We start from the raw sequence: 20,196 nt of genomic DNA, 5'->3' as shown, positions 1-20,196 counted from the left end.
TCTATGAAAACTACTTCTTAGCAGCCTGTTGGGCACACAAATACAACAGTCTAACCAGGCTGCATAGTGAGGTCACCAGAAAGTTATTGTGTGCTTTGTCATTTTACAGAAGTTAATTAGAATTATAAAACAAAGCATTTTAATCTTTATAACACACCTGTTTCTGTTCAAACCGAACCCCAGCTTCACTGGCTCTTATTGGAAAAAATATTATTACTTTATCATAAATATTACTTATTACTTTAACATATTCTAATGTGGCCTGCTATGTATTGTTGAAGCCGATCCGATTTATCGATTTTAATAAATTTAATATTAAAAATGAAAAATCTCCCATAGAAATGCATTGACGAACTGTTTAGATTTGAATTCAAACTGACAGCGTGATGTCACACACACTCACACACACACACACACACACACACACACACAAAGAGCCCACAGTCCAATGCGCAGCAGCAGCAGCACACAAGGTGGAATTGTGCTTAAGTAGCACTGAATGTTTTAGTTTACCCTGACACAGACTTTAAAGAAATATTTTTATTTGAACTTTTATAGCAAACACTTAGCAACCCCACACCCCCTAACCAACACCATAGCAACCACCTAGGACACCATAACAACCACTAAGCAACCACCTATGACACCACAGCAACTGCCTAGGATGTAAAAGTAATCTCCTAGCAACCCCATACAAATCATCTGAGACACCATAGCAACTGCCTAGAAACACTAGAGCAACACCATAGTAACCACCTAGCAACCACCCAGGACATCACGGCAACTACCTAGCAATTCCATATAAACCACCTGGGATACCATAGCAACCCCCTAGCAACACCATAGCAATGACCTGGGACACCATGGCAACCACCTAGCAACTACTTAGCAACCACCTTGAGGAACATAGCAACAACCCATAACATGATAGCAACCTCCTAGCATCACCACAGCTACCACCTTTGACACCATAGAAACTGCCTAGCAACACCATAGTAATCTCACAGGAAGCCATGGCAATGACTTGAGAGACCCAAGCAACCACCTAGCAACCTGCTAGCAACCGCCTGGGACGTTACAGCAAAGTTGCACAGAACTGCTTTTAAGGTGGAACTGCATTTATGTTAGCACTGAATTTAAGGTGGAACTTCAATTAACATAGCACTGAAATTACAGTGGCCAATAATTTAATAGGCCCTTAACTCACACAGTCTTACAGTCTAATGTTCAGCATCAACATACAATGCATTTAAGGTGGAACTGATTTAAGGTGAAATTGCATTTAAGTAGCACTGAATTTTGAGGTGGAACAAGGCATAAAAGATGGAAAGAGGTAGGTGGACATAATTTCCACATTTTACCAACATTGATCAGCCATTATTAAAACACATAAAAAACAAAACAAAACAACAAACAATAAAAAAAAAACCCACAACATTCCCAAAGCACAAAGGCAACAATAACATGCCACAAACATCAGATAAAAATGTGGTACAGAACAGCAATAAAATGTGTCAGGAAAAAAATAAAAATAAATAAAAACTGACACAAACACACAAACGCCAATACAGAAAGTCAATACTAAGCATGATGACATGTATTAAGACAATACATGTATTAGGAACTTTCAAAATACAACAGTTAAAAAACACAATAGAAAAAAATAGAAAACACAACAACAGGAACTCCTAAATCAAACATTCAAAACACCACAGACAAACAAAAACACATCAGCAACATTCAGTAATGTATTACCCTTTTGTGTTGTCTATCTGCCCTCTATATTGTCCTGGGTAATGTGCTAAAATTGTGTTGCACCATAGGTCCAAACAATGACATTTCATTTCAAATATCAAAGCCAAATTGAATAATAATAATAATAATAATAATAATAATAATAAATGCTTTATTTCAGGTAAGGGCAGGAATCAATTCATATCAGTAAAAAAAACATAACAGATATAGATTTTTCACAATTTGAAAAAAAATAAAATAACCAGAATAATAAATTAAAAGGAAACACAAAACATAAAAATAAATAAATAAAATCACAAACACCAGGTAACAGCAAAAACACCAGAAATATAAGAAGTCATCAGGAACATGTTTAAAACACAATATACACTAATAACAAACAGATATTCAAGACCACAACAAAATTGATAAATACAACAGCAAAACAAAAACACATCTAGGGTGTTCAGAAGCATTTTAAAAGAAAAACATGCATCAAGAAAACCCAGGATTTCATGTAAAAAAAACAACAACAAAGATTTCAGAAAACCTTAAGTATTACACTAATTAACAAGGAAAATGCAAAACACACAACACTGTCAGAAACAAAACATCTGAAATATGCAAAACAAATTAAATTCCTAAAATCTACATTTTGTTAATATTTACTTCACAAATTAAGACATTATGGACAGTATGCTATGACATCTTAACAAGAACACTTGGGGTGTAAGTATTTGCTTATAAACTACAGTAATATTTATGACAGTTGAACAACTAAACAATAATGTCAACTTTTCTTAGGGTTGTAAACCATTGCTTAATAAGCATAATCAAGCTGTAATATGTATATAAACAGTAATATGATAGAAATAGAAACATGATTAAAAAAAGTATGTATGTGAAGCATTTGAATATGGAAAAAACCCTTTTTGAACAAAATAGGATTCCGACATGTGTGTACATTGTGTCCAAAATTCATGGTGAATGGACCAACAAAGGTTCCAAAATCACTTTGAATAACATTTTTTCACACCGATGTCCATTGAAAGTTAAGTTTTTTTTTTCGCCCTTCTGTAAAGTTGCCATTTTGGAGATAAAAAGCTTTTGTGTTAGAGCAACAATATGTTATTTCTTTACCATCTGCAGCTAACATATGTTAACTACATAACAAGAAATGACTTCTGGAAGCTCATTGCTAAGAAATATTGGACAATTCCTTCACAAATGCTGTTTTCTACCCACTCATTCTGTATTTTCAAACTGGTGGCCAAAAATGATATGGAAGTCAACTTAATCATGAGTAGAATGAGCAGTTTATGCACTTATATACAAACATGTTGATCTAACTCCAAGATAAGAGAGAATGACAGGAGTTGCTATATATATATATACACACACACACACACACACACACACATTTTACATTTTCAAACACTGTAATATGCACTAGTCTGTTATTATTTAATTTGTTAAGTTTTAATCTACTTCTCACTGAATTTGTGTTTCTACAAATTTCAATGTGGGAAGTTCCTCCCACACTTTCAGGTATACGGTTTCTCTCCAGTGTGAATGCGTTGGTGTCTTTTGAGGGTACCACGTTCTCTAAAATTCATCCCACAGTCTGAGCAGTGATACGGTTTCTCTCCTGTGTGAATTAGCTGATGTTTTTTGAGGGTACCACTCTCTCTAAAATTCATCCCACAGTCTGAGCAGTGATATGGTTTCTCCCCTATATGAATTCGTTCGTGTCTTTTGAGGGTACCGTTCTCTCTAAAACTCATCCCACACTCTGAGCAGTGATGCGGTTTCTCCCCAGTGTGAATGAGCTGGTGTTTTTTGAGGGTACCACTCTCTCTAAAATTCATCCCACACTCTGAGCAGTGATACGGTTTCTCTCCAGTGTGAATGCGCTGATGTTTTTTGAGTTTACCACTCTCTCTAAAAGTCATCCCACACTCTGAGCAGTGGTACGGTTTCATTCCTGTGTGAATGCGCTGATGTCTATTGAGGGCACCACTCTCTCTAAAACTCATCCCACACTCTGAGCAGTGATACGGTTTCTCTCCAGTGTGAATGCGCTGGTGTGTTCGGAGGTGAGTCTGTTGATTAAAACTCTTCCCACACTCTGAGCAATGACACAGTTTCTCTCCAGTGTGAATCCGCTGGTGTGTTTTGAGGGTACCACTGTCTCTAAAACTCATCCCACACTCTGAGCAGTGATACAGTTTTTCTCCAGTGTGAATACGTTGGTGTTTTTTTAGAGTGCCACTGTCTCTAAAACTCATACCACATTCTGAGCAGTGATACGGTTTCACTCCTGTGTGAATGCGCTGGTGTTTTTTGAGGGTACTTCGCTCTCTAAAACTCATCCCACATTCCAGGCAGTGATATGGTTTTTCTCCTGTGTGAATGCGCTGGTGTGTTTTTAGGTTAGCACTATCTCTAAAACTCTTCCCACAGTACGAGCAGTGATACGGTTTCTCTCCTGTGTGAATGCGCTGATGAGTTTGAAGAGCCCTCTGTCTCATAAAACTCTTCCCACAGTCTGAGCAGTGGTGAGAGGTCACTTTTCCTGCATTCTTTTGAGTTTGTGCTTGCTGAGATGAAAAACAATTAACAGATGTTTTCTTAGAACTGGAGCTTCTGGAAACTCCATCTTCACATTTTACCTCTTCTGGTGACAACATTGTGAGATCCCTCTTCATAGTGTTTCTTGAGGTGTTTGTGGAAGTAAATTCATATATATGAGAAAATGGACAGTAGGAGCAGCAGAAGACTTGAAATGAGAGGTCATTCCATTCTAGAGAAGAAAAAGTGAAATTCAATATAAAGTACATCAACGTAGTGACAGTGAAAATGGGTCTGCACTGTAAACGGGAGGGGACTCTGAAACTGGTCAGCATATTTATAGAAATGAATAAAAACAAAAGTTTGTTGATGGACAAATTAAAATAAAAACAACAAACAAACAAACAAAAAATGACTGACAAAAATGTTACTCAGTAACTGCTCACTGTTTGTAATGAGCTGTCCACATATACCTATATGTCACAGCATGTTACATAGCTCTGCACCTCGTGGTATATATATATATATATATATATATATATATATATATATATATATATATATATATATACACACCACCCCACCACACACATTCAGTACTGGGTGCTGTGTCAGCGCTGCACTGTTCTGTCTGTTGGGTTTATTGTATTATTCTTGTTCTATTTGCACATGTCCACTTTATGTAGTCTGTACTGTACTGTTTTGTTCTATATTGTACTATGTGTCCAGGTGGAACAGAATTTCACTCTACTATGTATGTGTATACAGATGAAATGACAAAATCCTCTTGACTTGGTTTTGTGCTCTTCATATAAATCAGCAGCTCAGCAGGAATGTACAGGGTAACAGAGGCATGGTTTTCTGGAACATCAGATAGATAAGCCAAGCACAAAAAATAAAAAAGGTAAAGGTGACAAAGTGACAAAGTGTACACTGTACAGTGAAATGTGTCCTCCGCATTTAACCCATCTGGTAGTGAACACACACTCACACACACACACACACGTGTTAGGGGCAGTGAGTACACACACACACCCAGAGCGGTGGGCAGCCAACTCCAGCGCAGGGTAAAAGGCCTTGCTCAAGGGCCCAACAGTGGCAGCTTGCCGAGCCTGGGAATCGAACCCACAACTCTATTATCAATATCCCGGCGCTCTAACCGCTGAGCCACCACTGCCCCACAAATGCATTCCTCAATGTGTTGTATAGGGAATGATCACACCCAAGGGATCATACTGACTGGCTAGCACTCCCTATATAGTTCTCATGGAGGGGAGTTGTGGCTCCTGAGGTCTTCCTTTGTTTCCGAGCTGATCAGTGACGCAATGCTACCTCAAGCAGATTCATGTGGATCTGTGTGCTTTTCCATAAGCCATAATTCAGTGCTCTCTGATGCTGCAAGAACCCCACAACAAGAATTGTATGCACCTTGTCCACCGGGTGCTTTGCTGACTCTGTGGTTGGAAGACTCTGGAGACAGTTGCTCACATAAAATGACTGCTCCAATGACTGCATAATGGCCTTGTTGTCTTACAAATTGTCTCTGATATGCCTATGCAATGCAAAGAGTTGCACTGCATGGACAGCAAGTACTAACAACTAGCAAAAATTTCCATTCCCTCCGTAGATTCATTCAGGCAACCCTTAACAGGTGCTGGTCTTTAGGTGGCAGGCATACCAGATGAAATCCGAAGTCTTTATGAAGTAAGAAGTCAGGGTACTGCCTAACCCATAAGATGACCCCAATAAGTGATGGTCCAAGGATTTGACCTGGAAGCAGTTGTCTGTTGAGTGAGAGGCCTGGGTAGGAGATTAAGCAGTCTAACACCAATCAGTGTTTGTTGTTTGCTGGACAAGGCGATGAGATATAACCCAAGACTCATTTGATTTATGTACCTCATCTGGGTGGAGTCGGGTCACACATCCACACATTAATTTCTGTATCTCAGATTCAGAGATTCATGCTTTAACTGGGTGGTGCCCTTTTACCACAAACTAAAGGTGTGGCGTATCTTGGGACTTTCCAGACATTAACTCTGATGCTGCGTGACTCCAACACACCCACTGCTTCATGGTCCTGTCTAGATCGGAAAGTCAGAGATGTTTCACATAGTGAGGAGAGCTACGCATGGCAAAATGTTCTGAGGATTAAGTATTCAGCTTTGTCTCGGAGGCCTGTAGTACTGTACAGCTGCAGGTAGGACTATTGTTTGCTCTGCTCCACCATTGAAATTGAATGGGTCGGCAGCAACTTGCATTCATGCCTTATGGGAGACTGGCAAAACCATTAGAAATACCCTTCCGCCCTGTCTGACTGGGGTGGTGTAGCTTTCTCCACTGAAGTGATGAGGTACATGCCGTAGCTTAGCTGAGCGATACCTTTAAGAACCTTAAGTTGAATCTCTTGGTACTCATTGGATGCCTTCTTTAGAGAGAATGCCTCCAGCACATGACTTGAACATCTTTTACCCCTAGTGATCCAATCTTCTACCTGGTCAGTGGTACAGGAAGTGATAACTGGACAATGTGACAGGTAACGTTTAGTGCTTTTACAGAAAATATGGTGGCATATATTCGGCCGACGGTAATGAAGACTGGACTGGCCCAACAGGAGGTGCTAACTGATCACTCACCAAAGCAGGAGGATGAGCTGATCCTTAATATGTAGGCTGAGCAGATGGCACAGATTGAGGGTGATACACCTAAGGAACTAATGAGACTGATTAGAGAAGATGAGATGGCTGAGCTCTTTGGTTAATATATACTGGCTGTGGCATACAGACAGCTTAGAACGAACAAGCCTGATCAAGCCTGGATAGCCTGATGCCACTGACTGAGGTTGAAAGAGCTGTGATGTTATCCCTGGTGTAACAGGTTCATGTGTAGGTACAGCTGTGATCTCCGCTAAAGGTAGCAGGCTGACCAGGACGTGTCATGAGAGAAAAAGTGGATGGCACAGTTGGAGGTATGGCTTAATCACTGTGAATTAAGAGAGTAGTGCTGCAAGTGAAGTTAACAGATCTTCAATTTGGGCATGATAAGAAGAATCTGAAGCTAATCCGCTTACAGTTGAGCTGCTATCCCCATCACTCATCTTCAGTTTCTCCATTGCTTTTAGAATGACTCTACATTTCTAATGGTCACTGGTCGCATAGCCCCATTCAGCAGGAAAGAGAAGTTATGGCTGTCAGCATGAGAATTCCATTGATTTACCTCGTCACTAATCTAAGCCTAGATGGGGAGAGGAACACTGCACTGGCTGGTAACCCAATGTAACAGACTTGGACAGAACACTGACAGCAGCAGGGTGTACTTGTCCTCTGGAAACTGCCCTGGACGCCATGGTGACTGACTGGATCCAAAGATGTCACCAAGAAAGAAGTTTACATCATCTGGTATTGTTGTAGATATGCTGGAAGGTGCATGCTTCTCATATGTCCTGATGAAATGCTGTGGTGAGCTACTGCTGCTCCCTGCTCTGCCTTACGCCACAGTGGGTGAAGATATCAAGCTTAAAGAACCTATTAGACAACTTGGGTACCGAATTATACAAAGAAATGCATTTCTCATAAATTAGATTTCTAAGTTGCATGTACAGATTAAAAAAGCTTAAATCACATGTTAAATTAAACTGACATGTAATTGATAATTGATAATAAAGTGACGTTTTAGACAATGGTATAAATAAATAAAATGATGGCAACAAATAAATAAACTTCACAAACACAGGAACTGAACTCCATGTACAGATCTGCTACTGCTGCACACAATGCTAAGCTACACACTGTGCTAGGTCCCCTCAGAGCTCTTCTATACTTGCCCGAGACTGCCCTCTAGTGGTGCCTGAATTAAATCCCATTTTCTGCAGAAAATTCTCTACAACAGTTATGTTGTAACTCAATTTCAGAAACAGAACAGTGCAAAGGAATGACTGAAAGCCCAACGTACATCATATGGCATACATCAATGTCAGTAAACCTCCAGACCACAACAGTACTTATATTTTTTTGTTAATTCAATTGTATTTTGAAAGGTGTTGGATTTTACTATTGTTGCACTAGTCTTTCTTATATACTGCCTGTGCTAAAATTGTTTACTTGATGATTTGCATCAGATAATTCTTCAAGAGACTAACAGGTCACCTCAGCTGGGAAACATCACAGAAATGGTTCACAGCTTGTAGCCTCCAATCAGTGATTCTTCCCTCTCCTGTGCAGCGAAGCCTCTGGCCAGCCATTCTCCTTTCTCCAGCCAGCCAAGCATTAACTTTTAACCTTTTTCTAAATTATGACACTACATTCTTCACAAGTATCTGCTGCATTTAGCCTCTGAGGACTAATTGGCTAGGTTTCTGTAAGGTCTGGGGCTGGAGTCATTTTTTAACTGATTCATAAACACCAGTTCTGTGCCTGTTCCGGCCTGGTTTGCAAATGTAGGTGTTGCTTTTGAGTCACAGCAGTGTCTGAGGTTCACAATTTGTCTCTACCAAGGTCAAAGTTTATTTGGTGACCTTTTAGCATATATTTTTTTCTTACCTGTAAAAGACAAGAACTCAAGGATCAATTAACTACTGGATCTTACCTCTTTCTACTCCGGATACCGGATCATTCTGATTGTGAAAAGAGTCCTGACCATCAAACAACCTCTTTAAATAAGCACTGAGAGAGGAACTGACTTTAGCTAAGAATATGAGATATGAGTATTTCCACTTATTTCCAATATTTTAAAAGAATACGGCACGAGGAAGAGGGGAAAAAACAATGCTGCAATTTAGCATGAAATTTAATTCATAAATAAGCCTCAATAATTACATCAGTTATTACATATGTAACCCATGAACCTCCATGCTAACTGTGTTCTTGGTATGGTTTAGTAGATGATTAATGCTTTCTTGCCATTTCATTTATTTCCGACAGTATAATAAAATGTAATATAATATAATATAATATAATATTCCTGTGAATACTAGGATGCAGTAATGTGTTAGGAGTGTGTTTATCTGCTTTAAATCTCAGAAAAACTAATTCAGAACCCTTCCCCACCCAAACTTGTCTTCAGAAGTAGCGCATTTCTGCACCCATTTCTCTGGAGGTGAGCAGTAAACAGTGTGTGAAGGTGTAGAAAAGCTGTTTACCTTCAGCTGAGCAGCTCCCGTTCCTCCAGAAGAACCTTCGGCTTCCGATCTTCCTCTTCTTCACTTAACTGTCTTTGGAGAGACCCAACTGTAGAAGTAGTGCCCCCACCTGGACTGCAGGAGGACTCACACTGGAACACTCAGGGGGTTGTTAATCCCACCTGTATTCCGGAATGATTGTCCGACTGATGCGTTCATGTTACCATAGCAACCAGCCTGAGAAGATCTATAGCAGTTAGAAATATAAAGATCTACCTAAGATCTAAGGAGTGATTTGTCCCAGTTGAGCTCAGCGGGACACTTCTACACTCTACTCCTCCCAGAAACACACCTGTTTCTGCCCAAACACATCAGTTTAAATGTTTTTAGAGTGTAGAGAGGCTAGTGTTCACCAGCTTCACTCTGACTAAAGCTCCACTGGCTCTTATTTATAATTAATATTAGTTTATCATTAAAGTGTAACTTTAAAAGAGTTTCCAGGTTTCTCAAGCAATATTTTTTGTAGGGATATCCCTGTTATTTTGTCCCCTGATCTGATCTTTGTGATAGTATTAATAATACAGCAACACAGTTTAGATAAGATGTGCTGCTAATCAATACTAAAAAGCATTCTTTTTATTTTAGGTATCAGTTTCTAGAATATGATTTTCTGGATGGATTAATTTAGTTCAGTTGAGACTTTTTTATTGTGTTTAATATCTTATAATCCAGTTTTTCCTTTAAACACTGCAATGAAGTAGTATATAAAGGGTTTATTTACCTTAAATTTAAAAACCCTTCAACACCCAAACTTTTCTCCAAAAAGAAAACATTTCTCCATAAAGTTCTGTAAGAGTACCAAATGTCACTGGATTATGGTCTCTAGTATATTTATATGTCTTAATAGATTGTGTGTTGTTGTAGCTGGATTAGCAAAATATAACTTTAAAAAGAATTTTACTGCAAAAAATATCTAAAAATGTTAAAATCTGATGCTGCTTTATTTATTTACTCTTATTTTTTAGGTGATGGTAATTCTTCTACCTACTAATTCTTCACTTACTTTAACATATATTAATTTAAACATTTTCTAAAGCAATATTGATGATGTTTATTTGTTTGTTGGATAAAACCTACATGTCACTAAATAATGGCTCTTAATATATCTTAAATAGCTTGTGTTATTGGCTGATTAGCAAATTAAGAATTTAACTGTACAGTGGAAATGCCTTTGTATATTATATAACTCAGTTAGCAAAGTATGATGATTCAGAATATAAAATGCAAAACTCTGATGCTGCTTTAATTTTTACTCTTATGTTATTATTTTATTTAGGTGATGGTTATGTTTCTACTGCAAATCCCATCTTAACACACATCTAAATAAACATGGCCTTGTTCCTCATGGCCTTGTTTTCATTTATTTAGCCAGAATTGTCCTCACTTACATATGAAAGGTTCCTCCATAGAGCTGTAGATGAGGTGCCAATATCATGTTTTTAACTGGTGATTAATGCAACTGTTCTTATTTAGGGAGCTTTATATGAAAGAGTGGTTCATCTAAACAGGCAAATTCACAACACTGATTACTGTCCATTATTTCTCTCTTAAGCATTATTTGGTCTGGATGCATTATTAATTCTTTTTCACTTTGCGTCCCTGAATTCTTCCCCTAAAGTGAAATGGATTTAGTTATATGTGAAAGATACGGATCTGAATCGAATGAGTTTTAACTACAAAGTCCTAAACCTTCACAAACAGCTCCTGTTATATTAATTGATATAATTTACACACATTTCACACACCCTTTAAACAAGAATGGTTTAATGGTGGTTGGTGTGGCGCAACAGATAATACCACTACCTGCTAGTGAGCTACCTCACCACATGGGAGACTGGGGTTCGATTCCCAGTCTGGGTGACTATGCTGCGCTACACCAATAAGAGTCCTTGGGCAAGACTCCTAACACTACATTGGCCCACCTCTGTAATATGAGTAACCCTGTAAGTCGCTCTGGATAAGAGCGTCAGCTAAATGCCATAAATGTAAACGTAAATGTAAACACAATGTTAAGTTCAATAGTTTAGCCAAAACACAATCCAAGTGTTATTTGTTCTCACTCATTCAAGGTAATGTTTCATTCATTGTATGCAAGTTAATTGACTACTACTACCACCACCTCTAATAATAATAATATTAATAATAACAACAACAACAATAAACTTGCAGATGTAACACATTATTGTATTACTGTAGTAATAAAACTTTATGGTGAGAAACTAAAACTCTTACTGAAACACTCTATATTGTGTTCTAATATTATTTACTATGTACTATCAAGTATTATCAATAGTTCTAAATCACAAATCTATAAAAAATAATTTGAATGATGTTAAATAATTTTAAAGGGATATTTTTAACTTTTATTTAAACTTTTTATCCTTTGTTCAGGTCAAAAACATAAGAAGCAACACAAAGTACACACATGAGCAACCGAAGGTAAAATATAAACAGCATTATATGGATTATGCAGCATTTTATTACTCACTGTAGGCTTTAATGTGTGTACAAAAATATATATATTTTCAGAGGTTGTAAAATACATTGCCTTGTTTCACATTTCTAGTACAACCATTATATTGTGTGAAGCATTAAACTCCTTGTCACTACATTTGTGTGTCTTTAAATCTGAATGTGGGAAGTTCCTCCTACACTTTCAGTGATCCTGTTTCTGTCCTTTGTGAACACGCTGGTGTGCTTGAAAACCACTCTGCTGTTTAAAACTCTTTCCACACTCTGAACAGTAATATGGTTTCTCTCCAGTGTGAATGCGCTGGTGTCTTTTAAAGGTAAAACTCTTTCTAAAGGTCTTTCCACACTCTGAGCAGTAATATGGTTTCACTCCAGTGTGAATAAGCTGATGAGTTCTGAGGGTACCACTCCTTCTAAAAGTCTTTCCACACTCTGTGCAGTGATACGGTTTCTCTCCAGTGTGAATACGCTGGTGTGTTCGAAGAATACACTGTTGACTAAAACTCATCCCACACTCTAAGCAGTGATACGGTTTATTTCCAGTGTGAATACGCTGGTGTATTTTGAGGGTTTCATTATCTCTAAAACACATCCCACACTCTGAGCAGTGATATGGTTTCTCTCCAGTGTGAATGCGCTGGTGTCTTTTAAGGGTACTACTCTCTTTAAAACTCATCCCACACTCTGCGCAAGGATACGGTTTCTCTCCAGTGTGAACACGTTGGTGTTTTTTGAGAGCACTAGTCACTCTAAAACTCTTCCCACACTCTGAGCAGTGATATGGTTTCTCTCCAGTGTGAATCAGCTGATGTGTTTTGAGGGTATCACTCTCTCTAAAACTCATCCCACACTCTAAGCAGTGATACGGTTTTTCTCCAGTGTGAATGCGCTGGTGTCTTTTGAGGGCACTACTCTCTTTAAAACTCATCCCACACTCTAAGCAGTGATGTGGTTTCTCTCCAGTGTGAATGCGCTGGTGTCTTTTGAGGGCACCACTCTCTTTAAAACTCATCTCACACTCTGAGCAGTGATAAGGTTTCTCTCCAGTGTGAATACGCTGGTGTATTTTGAGGGTATCACTGTTTCTAAAACTCTTCTCACACTCTGAGCAGTGGTATGGTTTCTCTCCTGTGTGAACGCGCTGGTGTGTTTTGAGGGTATCACTGTTTCTAAAACTCTTTCCACAATCTGAGCAGTGATATGGTTTCTCTCCTGTGTGAATGCGCTGGTGTTTTCGAAGATCACTCTGATGATTAAAACTCTTCCCACACTCTGAGCAGTGATACGGTTTCTCTCCAGTGTGAATACGCTTGTGTGTTTTGAGAGTACCATTCTCTCTAAAACTCTTCCCACACTCTGAGCAGTGATATGGTTTCTCACCAGTGTGAATACGCTGGTGTGTTTTGAGGTGATCACGCTTTCTAAAACTCTTCCCACACTCTGAGCAGTAATATAGTTTCTCTGCAGTGTGAACTAGCTGGTGTTTTTGGAGAGCACTTTGTTTCATAAAACTCTTCTCACAGTCTGAGCAGTGGTAAGATGTCCCTTTGCCTTTATTCTTTTGGGGTTGTTCTTGTGAAGAGGAATGACAATGAATTGATTTGTTCTTAGTTCTGGAGCTTCTGGAAACTTTATCCTCACATCTTATCCCCTGTGATGACAACATTGTGTGATTCCTCTTCATGGTGTTTCTTGAAATGTTTCTGGAAGAAATTTTTAAGATATATATAAAATAATCCCTAAGCAGCAGAATACTTGCAATAAGAGGTCATTCTATTGTGGACAAGCAAACATAAAATTCAACATATAATATTCCAACATAGAGATACACTTAAAATGAACCTTCACTGAAAACGGTGGGCTCTGAAAGTATCTGGTCAGACTCTTTATAAAAATGAACAAAAAAATGTTTGTGGATGTTGATTGAGGGATTTCTAATTTTACACCTGTTTTATTTATATGGATTGTTCTTTTTGGGAAAGGAAACAACAGTGTCTGAGGTTCACAGTTTGTTATTTTCATTTACAGTACTCTCATTATACAGCTATAACAATGTAAACAGTCTTTCGTTCTATGACAGCTTAAGGAAAAGCGGGCTGCTAAACTACATTAGTGTTTTCATACACATAGACTTTACTTGTGCTTTCAGTCCAGGTATATTAATGGTCATCAAAGTATATCTGGCAACACATTTTAGCATATTTTACTCAAAAAAGATGGAGGATCACTGGAGGATCAAACTACTAGACAGTCTTATCTCTTTCTACCCTCCCCCCCTATACCGGAGTGTTCTGGTTTTGTGAAAAGAGTTTGTTCACAATTGAACAACTGAACTGAATTAAGGCCTACAGAAATATACAGAGAAGGGAACTGACTTTAGCTAAGGTTACAATGTTTCATGCATTTGCTCAGCAGATAAGAGTAAGCAAAATATTTGAAGAGTGTATGGTGTAAAGAAGAGGAATCAATGCTACCATTTAGTATTAAATTCAATAAATAAAAATGCCTCAATAGTTACATTAGTAATTAAACATGTACATATTTCAGCTTCCAAACCTTCATGCTAACTATGTTGTTGGCACAGCTTGGTAGATGATAATGTAAGGTGGTGTCCTAGTTCAGGCCACCAGGTGGCAGTACACACGGTACCCGTGTTCAGCTCCGTATTGGGATTGCTGCTCAAGAAAGGCACAGTATTGTGTTGTTTTCTGAAGGTGATCCGTGCTGAATTTGCCTCTGTCTAATCTGAATTAATCCTTTTAAAATATCAGCCATCAAGTAGTATTTTGTACAATTAAACATTGTAGGATGTGTTATCTTAGTTTACAAGTCAACATTTATGGCCATTTTTGTGTTCGTATGTTTTGAGTATATTGCAAGCTGCTTGGTGTCATGCCAGCTGCTATATTCAGTGTTTTTATTTAGTGGCCTGTTTTAGATATAAGTATGGAGATTTGAACATTGCTCAAGCACTATTGTGTTTTTTGTGAATGGATATTGTAAATGGAAGAGACTAGTGATTGTAAACAATTCTTTAATTTAACGAATGTTAAAGGCTCAAATTGAACTTGTTTGAGACAATATTGTGTTCTTTTCTAAAGGATGGCCATTGCTGTCTAAAACGACTAATAAAACAGCGCCACCAGCTGATGCAACATAGAAATGGGCTGCCTGGTCTTTTCATTACATCTAAAATCACAATGCAGAGTGAATGCAGGAAGAGAGGGGGTTACATTAACATACTTAATTATTTTAATAGACTATGCTTTCTTTCGATTACTTTTATTTCTAACCATATAATGTAATATAACCATAAAGAATTGCATTGCTCTAGTTATGGGTGTTTTATCTGTTCTTATTCTCAAAATTTATAATCCATCCCCAAACAAACTTGTCTTCAAAAACAGAGCATTCAGTGTTTGTAAGAGTAAGAGTGTAGAAGAGTTCTTTACCTTCGGTAGAGCAGCTCCTGTATCTCTATATCTGCTTCCTGAAGCCTAGACTGCAACCAGGGTAGGCAGAGTCTTCAGTAGGACTGTCCTATGAAAACTACTTCTTAGCAGCCTGTTGGTCTGGCTGCATGGTGATGTCAGCAGAAAGGTCCCGCCTCTTGTCACTGGCGGGAAGCTTGTGTGTTTTTTTATTTCTTCACAGAAATTAAATATAATTCTTTTAAAAATCATGTTTATCTGGAGTTTTTAAAAATACCTATGTTGCACCTAAAATATTTGGAGTTTATTGTGTTTTCCCCAGCTTCACTGGCTCTCATTTAAAAGTACAATTAGTTATCATGAGAGTATTACTTTAACATATTCTGATTTAAACAATATTTCAACACCAGCATTTATGTTTTTTCTACCAATTGTCACTGAATAATAGTCTCTGGTGTATTTGTCTTAATAGCTTGTGTGTTAAATTTAGAATTTAACAGTGCAGTGGAAATGGCTGTTTACTGTGCATATGCTTGAAGTATGATGATTAAAAATATAAAATGTAAAAATCTGATGCTGCTTTAATTATTTGTACTCATGTTACTCTTTTATTTAGGTGATGGTTATGTTTCTACTGCAGACCCCATCTAAGCACATATCTAAATAAACACACAGAGTTCCTCATGACCTTGTTTTAAATTATTTAGCCAGAATTGTCCTCACTTACATATGAAAGGCTCCTTTACAAAGCTGTAGATGAGGTGCCATTGTCAGGTTTTTAACTGGTGATTAATGCAACTGTTCTTAATTAGGGAGCTTTATATGAAAGAATGGTTAATCTGAACAGGCAAATTCACAACACTGATTACTGTTATTTCTCTCTTAAGCAACATTTGTTCTGGAAGCTTCAATGTCTTTACTTTCTTTCTCAAATTCTTCCCTGAAATGGGTTTAGTAATATTTGAAAGATCAGAATCCTACATTTTATAACTATACACGTGTGTTTAAAGCTTTAGGGAGTTTAAAGTTTTTTTTTTACTCACAAATCTTAACAGCTCCTGCTATATTGATGAATGATTACACACATTTCACACACCATTTAAACACAGAGGTATGTTAAGTCAAATAATTTAGCCAAGGCTCAAAACACAATGTGGTGTTATTTGTTTTCACTCATTCAAGGTAAGGTTTGATTCATTGTATGTTTGCTAATTGACTAATAATAATAATAATAAACTAAGATCTAACAAAATTCATTCTTACTGTTTATATTTTTTCTTACCTGCATAAGAGAAGAACTTAACAATCACTTTACTACTTGACAATCTTACCTCTTTCAACTCCCGCATACCAGATGATCCTGATGCACTGAAAGAGGAACAGACTTTGGCTAAGTTTAGAATGTTCCATGCATTTGATCAGCAGATATTCAATAAAGAAATAAGCCTCTATAATTACATGCCAGTTATTAGCTAAGGTTATTCTTGGGTAAACAGCAAAACACTTTTGTAAGTTGCTCTGGATAAGAGCGTCTGCCTTAAATATAAATGCTATTAAACATTCACATATTTAGCTCATGGCCCCTCATGCTAACTGTGTAGATGTTTACATAGATATTTTATTTTAATAAACTATGCTTTCGTACTATTGCAGTTATTTATTTATGTGTTTAGTTGTTTTAAACCATAGAAAAATAAAATTCAGAACCTGTCCCCAGCCACACTTTCTTTAAAAAGAGAGCATTTTCCCACCCATTTCTGTAACAGTGAGTTCTATACAGTGTAAACAGTGTTTACAGATCTGGTTTAAATCTGATTTACAGGTGGAGGCCACTCATTCTATATGTGTTTTTTTTTTTTTCAGAATTCTATACATTTAAGGAACCCTTTCTTTGGACAGTAAATTACATAGCACACCCAGCTGTTAGTCCCTGACCATACTGCTTTGATTGGTATTGATCTTACTGTTCATATTGAAACTGTAATATGCCATTAGTCTTGGCAGAAAAAGCCACAGAACATTACTTAAAACTGAACAGTACATTAAAATGAACCACTTAATATGAATCAGAATGTTTTTTTTATGTCTTAGATCCACCTTAAATGATACATATGGAAATAGTTATCAGTTTCATTTTAGTAAAATAATTCATTATTTTACTAAAATGAAAAATTATTCAGATAATGAGCATCTTAATACACAAATGGTTTAACATTAATGTAAGTTCATCATGACCTCTGTTTAAGGACTGGCTCCAGACAAGTTCCACCTACTGCCACCAGAGGGCAACTCTCAAAAACTCTTTATTACTCCTGTCCAGAGGTTAAATAGTTTCAGCTTGAGACATTTAATTCATGCTTCAGATAACTTCTGGTTTAACAGAATAATTATTAGCACATTCTCTAGTTACTTGTTGAGACATAAACAGAATACATTTGTTTACAAAGTTAAAGCATCACAAAATGGCAGAAATGGCAGCACATGCTTTTTGTGCAGCCAGGTGAACACAACCTTGAATGTACAGCAGAAAAAATAAAGGGTGTGTGACTAGAGAAGATTGCTCACTGTGAGATAGGGTTAGGGGTATTCCTCATTCTAGATTTCCATCAAATTACACTACCGGAGCTCAGCTCTGTTGGCCTCTGAGACAAACTGATGCTGCTACAGTCCAGTTTAACCCCAAAGCTGCTGCTTTCTAACTAGGCTAACATTAGCTGCCTGGCTAACTAATTAGATCACATTGGCCATTTTACACTATCCTCACACACACAGAGAAAAAATGCAACAAACTTACAGAGTGTCTGTTAATGGGACCAACTGCATAACACGACTATCAAAACTGTCTAAATGTAAGAGTTTTAACAAATTATAATTAATAGCAAGATTGACAGCTTGGTCGCAAAGAGTTACAAGAGTTATTTACTCATCCAACAGTCCACATAGCACAGTCTTTTAAATCAATTTTGACACTGTTTATCAATGTTCATACAGTTACTTTGGAATACTGAGGTATTCCAATATACGCTGTCTTGTTCGCATTTCTGGTTTAAATATGAGTGTGAAATGGATGGAGCTAAATAATGTTGACTTTGGAAGCTGCACATTTTCCCATCCAACCTGTTTTAATAAGGTTTCCATTAGTCAGTGAGAGAAAGTCTGATGAATTCTACACTTTTAAAAGTGGAGATTTAGGCTTTAGGAAGTTCAGGGTGTTGGTCTGTTGTGGAAGTTGAAGAGAAGTGAGTGTGAGCTGGGTTTAGATCTTTTACTGCTTCAAAAATAATCCTTGTTGGGAATAAAAGGCAGAAGGTGTGTAGGATCTACAGTTTGGAGTTGATCCCATTATTAGATGATTGTAGAATCCATTAATATTGTATTGTAGGTCAGAAATAGTGTGTGTAAAGGCTGAAGAGAGCGCTGTGTTTAGAGCAGGAGGTTTTTGTACAGCCAGTAAACCATGAAGAGGAGATACTGTTTAACTTACTGCCCCCTGCTGTGCAGAGATAGAACTACAGGAGTGAGGAACGTACCTGTATAGTAAATCTGTAGACAAAGCAGATTGTAGAAACACCTGATAGATTCTCAGTATCTCTGTGAATATCAGAATATTGGCTCATTACACTGTCCTATTATTAATCCATGTACTTTTTGCTTGCCCTAACTTTTTACATTCTCCTGATCAGAGTTTCCCTTTATTATTACCTTAACATTTGTAGTCTTCTTCTATTTTTTCCCCCCCTGCCTCTAAGATTTGACCCATGTGACTCATCACTTTATCTACAGGCCACAAACTGGTTCATCTCCTTTATGGAAGGCAAGGGACACCTCATGACAGGTGACATTTGATTTCCTCATGCTAGATGTCACCAAAGAATGTCTAACATTGCATTAAAAAAACACCTTTGTATTTTAAAAACCAATAATGCAAAAAGAAGAAAATGACACTGATATGTAGATCTAAAGAAAATCTAAAATCTATTATTTAATTATTATTTAAACTTGTTGTTACAGAATATAGATATATAGATATAAAAATGTTGTAGTTATGCATTTATTTTCCAGAATGGAGTTCTGGGTCACAGTAACAAGGGCCACAGCTCAAATAAAGGTGCTAAAATAGGTTCTTGGAGCATTGCTATGAGAGAATCAATTCTGTAAAAGAGATCTGCGAGTGTGAAGAACCTTTAAAATGGTTAGGACTCTTTACATGAAGTGAAGATTATATAATAAGCTATACACACTCAAATAACATAAAGTGTGTTAGTGAGGTGTGTATTCTCTCCTTCACAGAGTGTTATTGCATGAGGGCTTTACAGCTTACAGATATGATCCATATATGGGTGATCATGACCATCAGACAACAGAGCTAGTTTTCCCATAAGGACGTTCTTCTCTGAAATTTCTAGTCACACCTGTTTGGTCAGGTAGATGGGGAGAGTGCTGTGATTAGTCAGACATAAGCTTCCAGCACTTCTTCCTGGTGAGTAAACCAGTTTAACTAGTTTAAAGAGAAAGTAAAATCTTTAGAAGCATCGTTAGAGAGAGAATCAAAAACAGCGTTTGGAGAAAAAGTCCTGAAAGGTAATAAACTTAAAAAATGAATTTACTGGATGATTAAATGTTTTAGACAAAGAGGCAAAAAAATCAGAACACAAAACCAACACTGATAGAACTGGATATCAGCTTTAAGGTAAAGTCAATATGTAGACTTGACTAGTATATGTGTGTGTGTGTCTCTACAAGACTAGGTGAAGGAGGAGGATGACCTCCACAACTAGTGTCTCTGGGAAACAGGACACACAGAAAGCTCAGAGG

The 20,196-nt window shown here is 37.4% G+C and overlaps 2 protein-coding genes across 2 annotated transcripts; both read right to left on the bottom strand.

Moving 5' to 3' along the window:
• Positions 1 to 525: 525 nt before the first annotated feature.
• Positions 526 to 9,487, bottom strand: LOC140549566 (uncharacterized). Its single transcript, XM_072673312.1, has 2 exons — positions 9,440 to 9,487; positions 526 to 4,537 (listed from the first exon to the last, which is right to left on the bottom strand). The coding sequence occupies exon 2, from the start codon at positions 4,440 to 4,442 to the stop codon at positions 3,279 to 3,281; it is 1,164 nt and encodes a 387-aa protein (XP_072529413.1). The 5' UTR covers positions 4,443 to 4,537; positions 9,440 to 9,487; the 3' UTR covers positions 526 to 3,278.
• A 2,431-nt stretch (positions 9,488 to 11,918) lies between these two features.
• LOC140549560 (uncharacterized) lies at positions 11,919 to 15,473 on the bottom strand. Its single transcript, XM_072673301.1, has 2 exons — positions 15,403 to 15,473; positions 11,919 to 13,653 (listed from the first exon to the last, which is right to left on the bottom strand). Exon 2 carries the CDS (start codon positions 13,632 to 13,634, stop codon positions 12,135 to 12,137), a length of 1,500 nt encoding a protein of 499 aa, XP_072529402.1. The 5' UTR covers positions 13,635 to 13,653; positions 15,403 to 15,473; the 3' UTR covers positions 11,919 to 12,134.
• Between the last annotated feature and the right edge of the window lie 4,723 nt (positions 15,474 to 20,196).

Source organism: Salminus brasiliensis, chromosome 2 (genome assembly GCF_030463535.1).
Source record: "Salminus brasiliensis chromosome 2, fSalBra1.hap2, whole genome shotgun sequence".
NCBI classification, from domain to species: Eukaryota; Metazoa; Chordata; class Actinopteri; order Characiformes; family Bryconidae; genus Salminus; species Salminus brasiliensis.
This window is presented reverse-complemented; position numbering and strand designations above follow the sequence as displayed.

What these genes read in the sequence shown, in the direction of transcription:
- LOC140549566 (XM_072673312.1), bottom strand. Translation starts at nt 4,442, where the DNA reads ATGAAGAGGGATCTCACAATGTTGTCACCAGAAGAGGTAAAATGTGAA.
- LOC140549560 (XM_072673301.1), bottom strand. Translation starts at nt 13,634, where the DNA reads ATGAAGAGGAATCACACAATGTTGTCATCACAGGGGATAAGATGTGAG.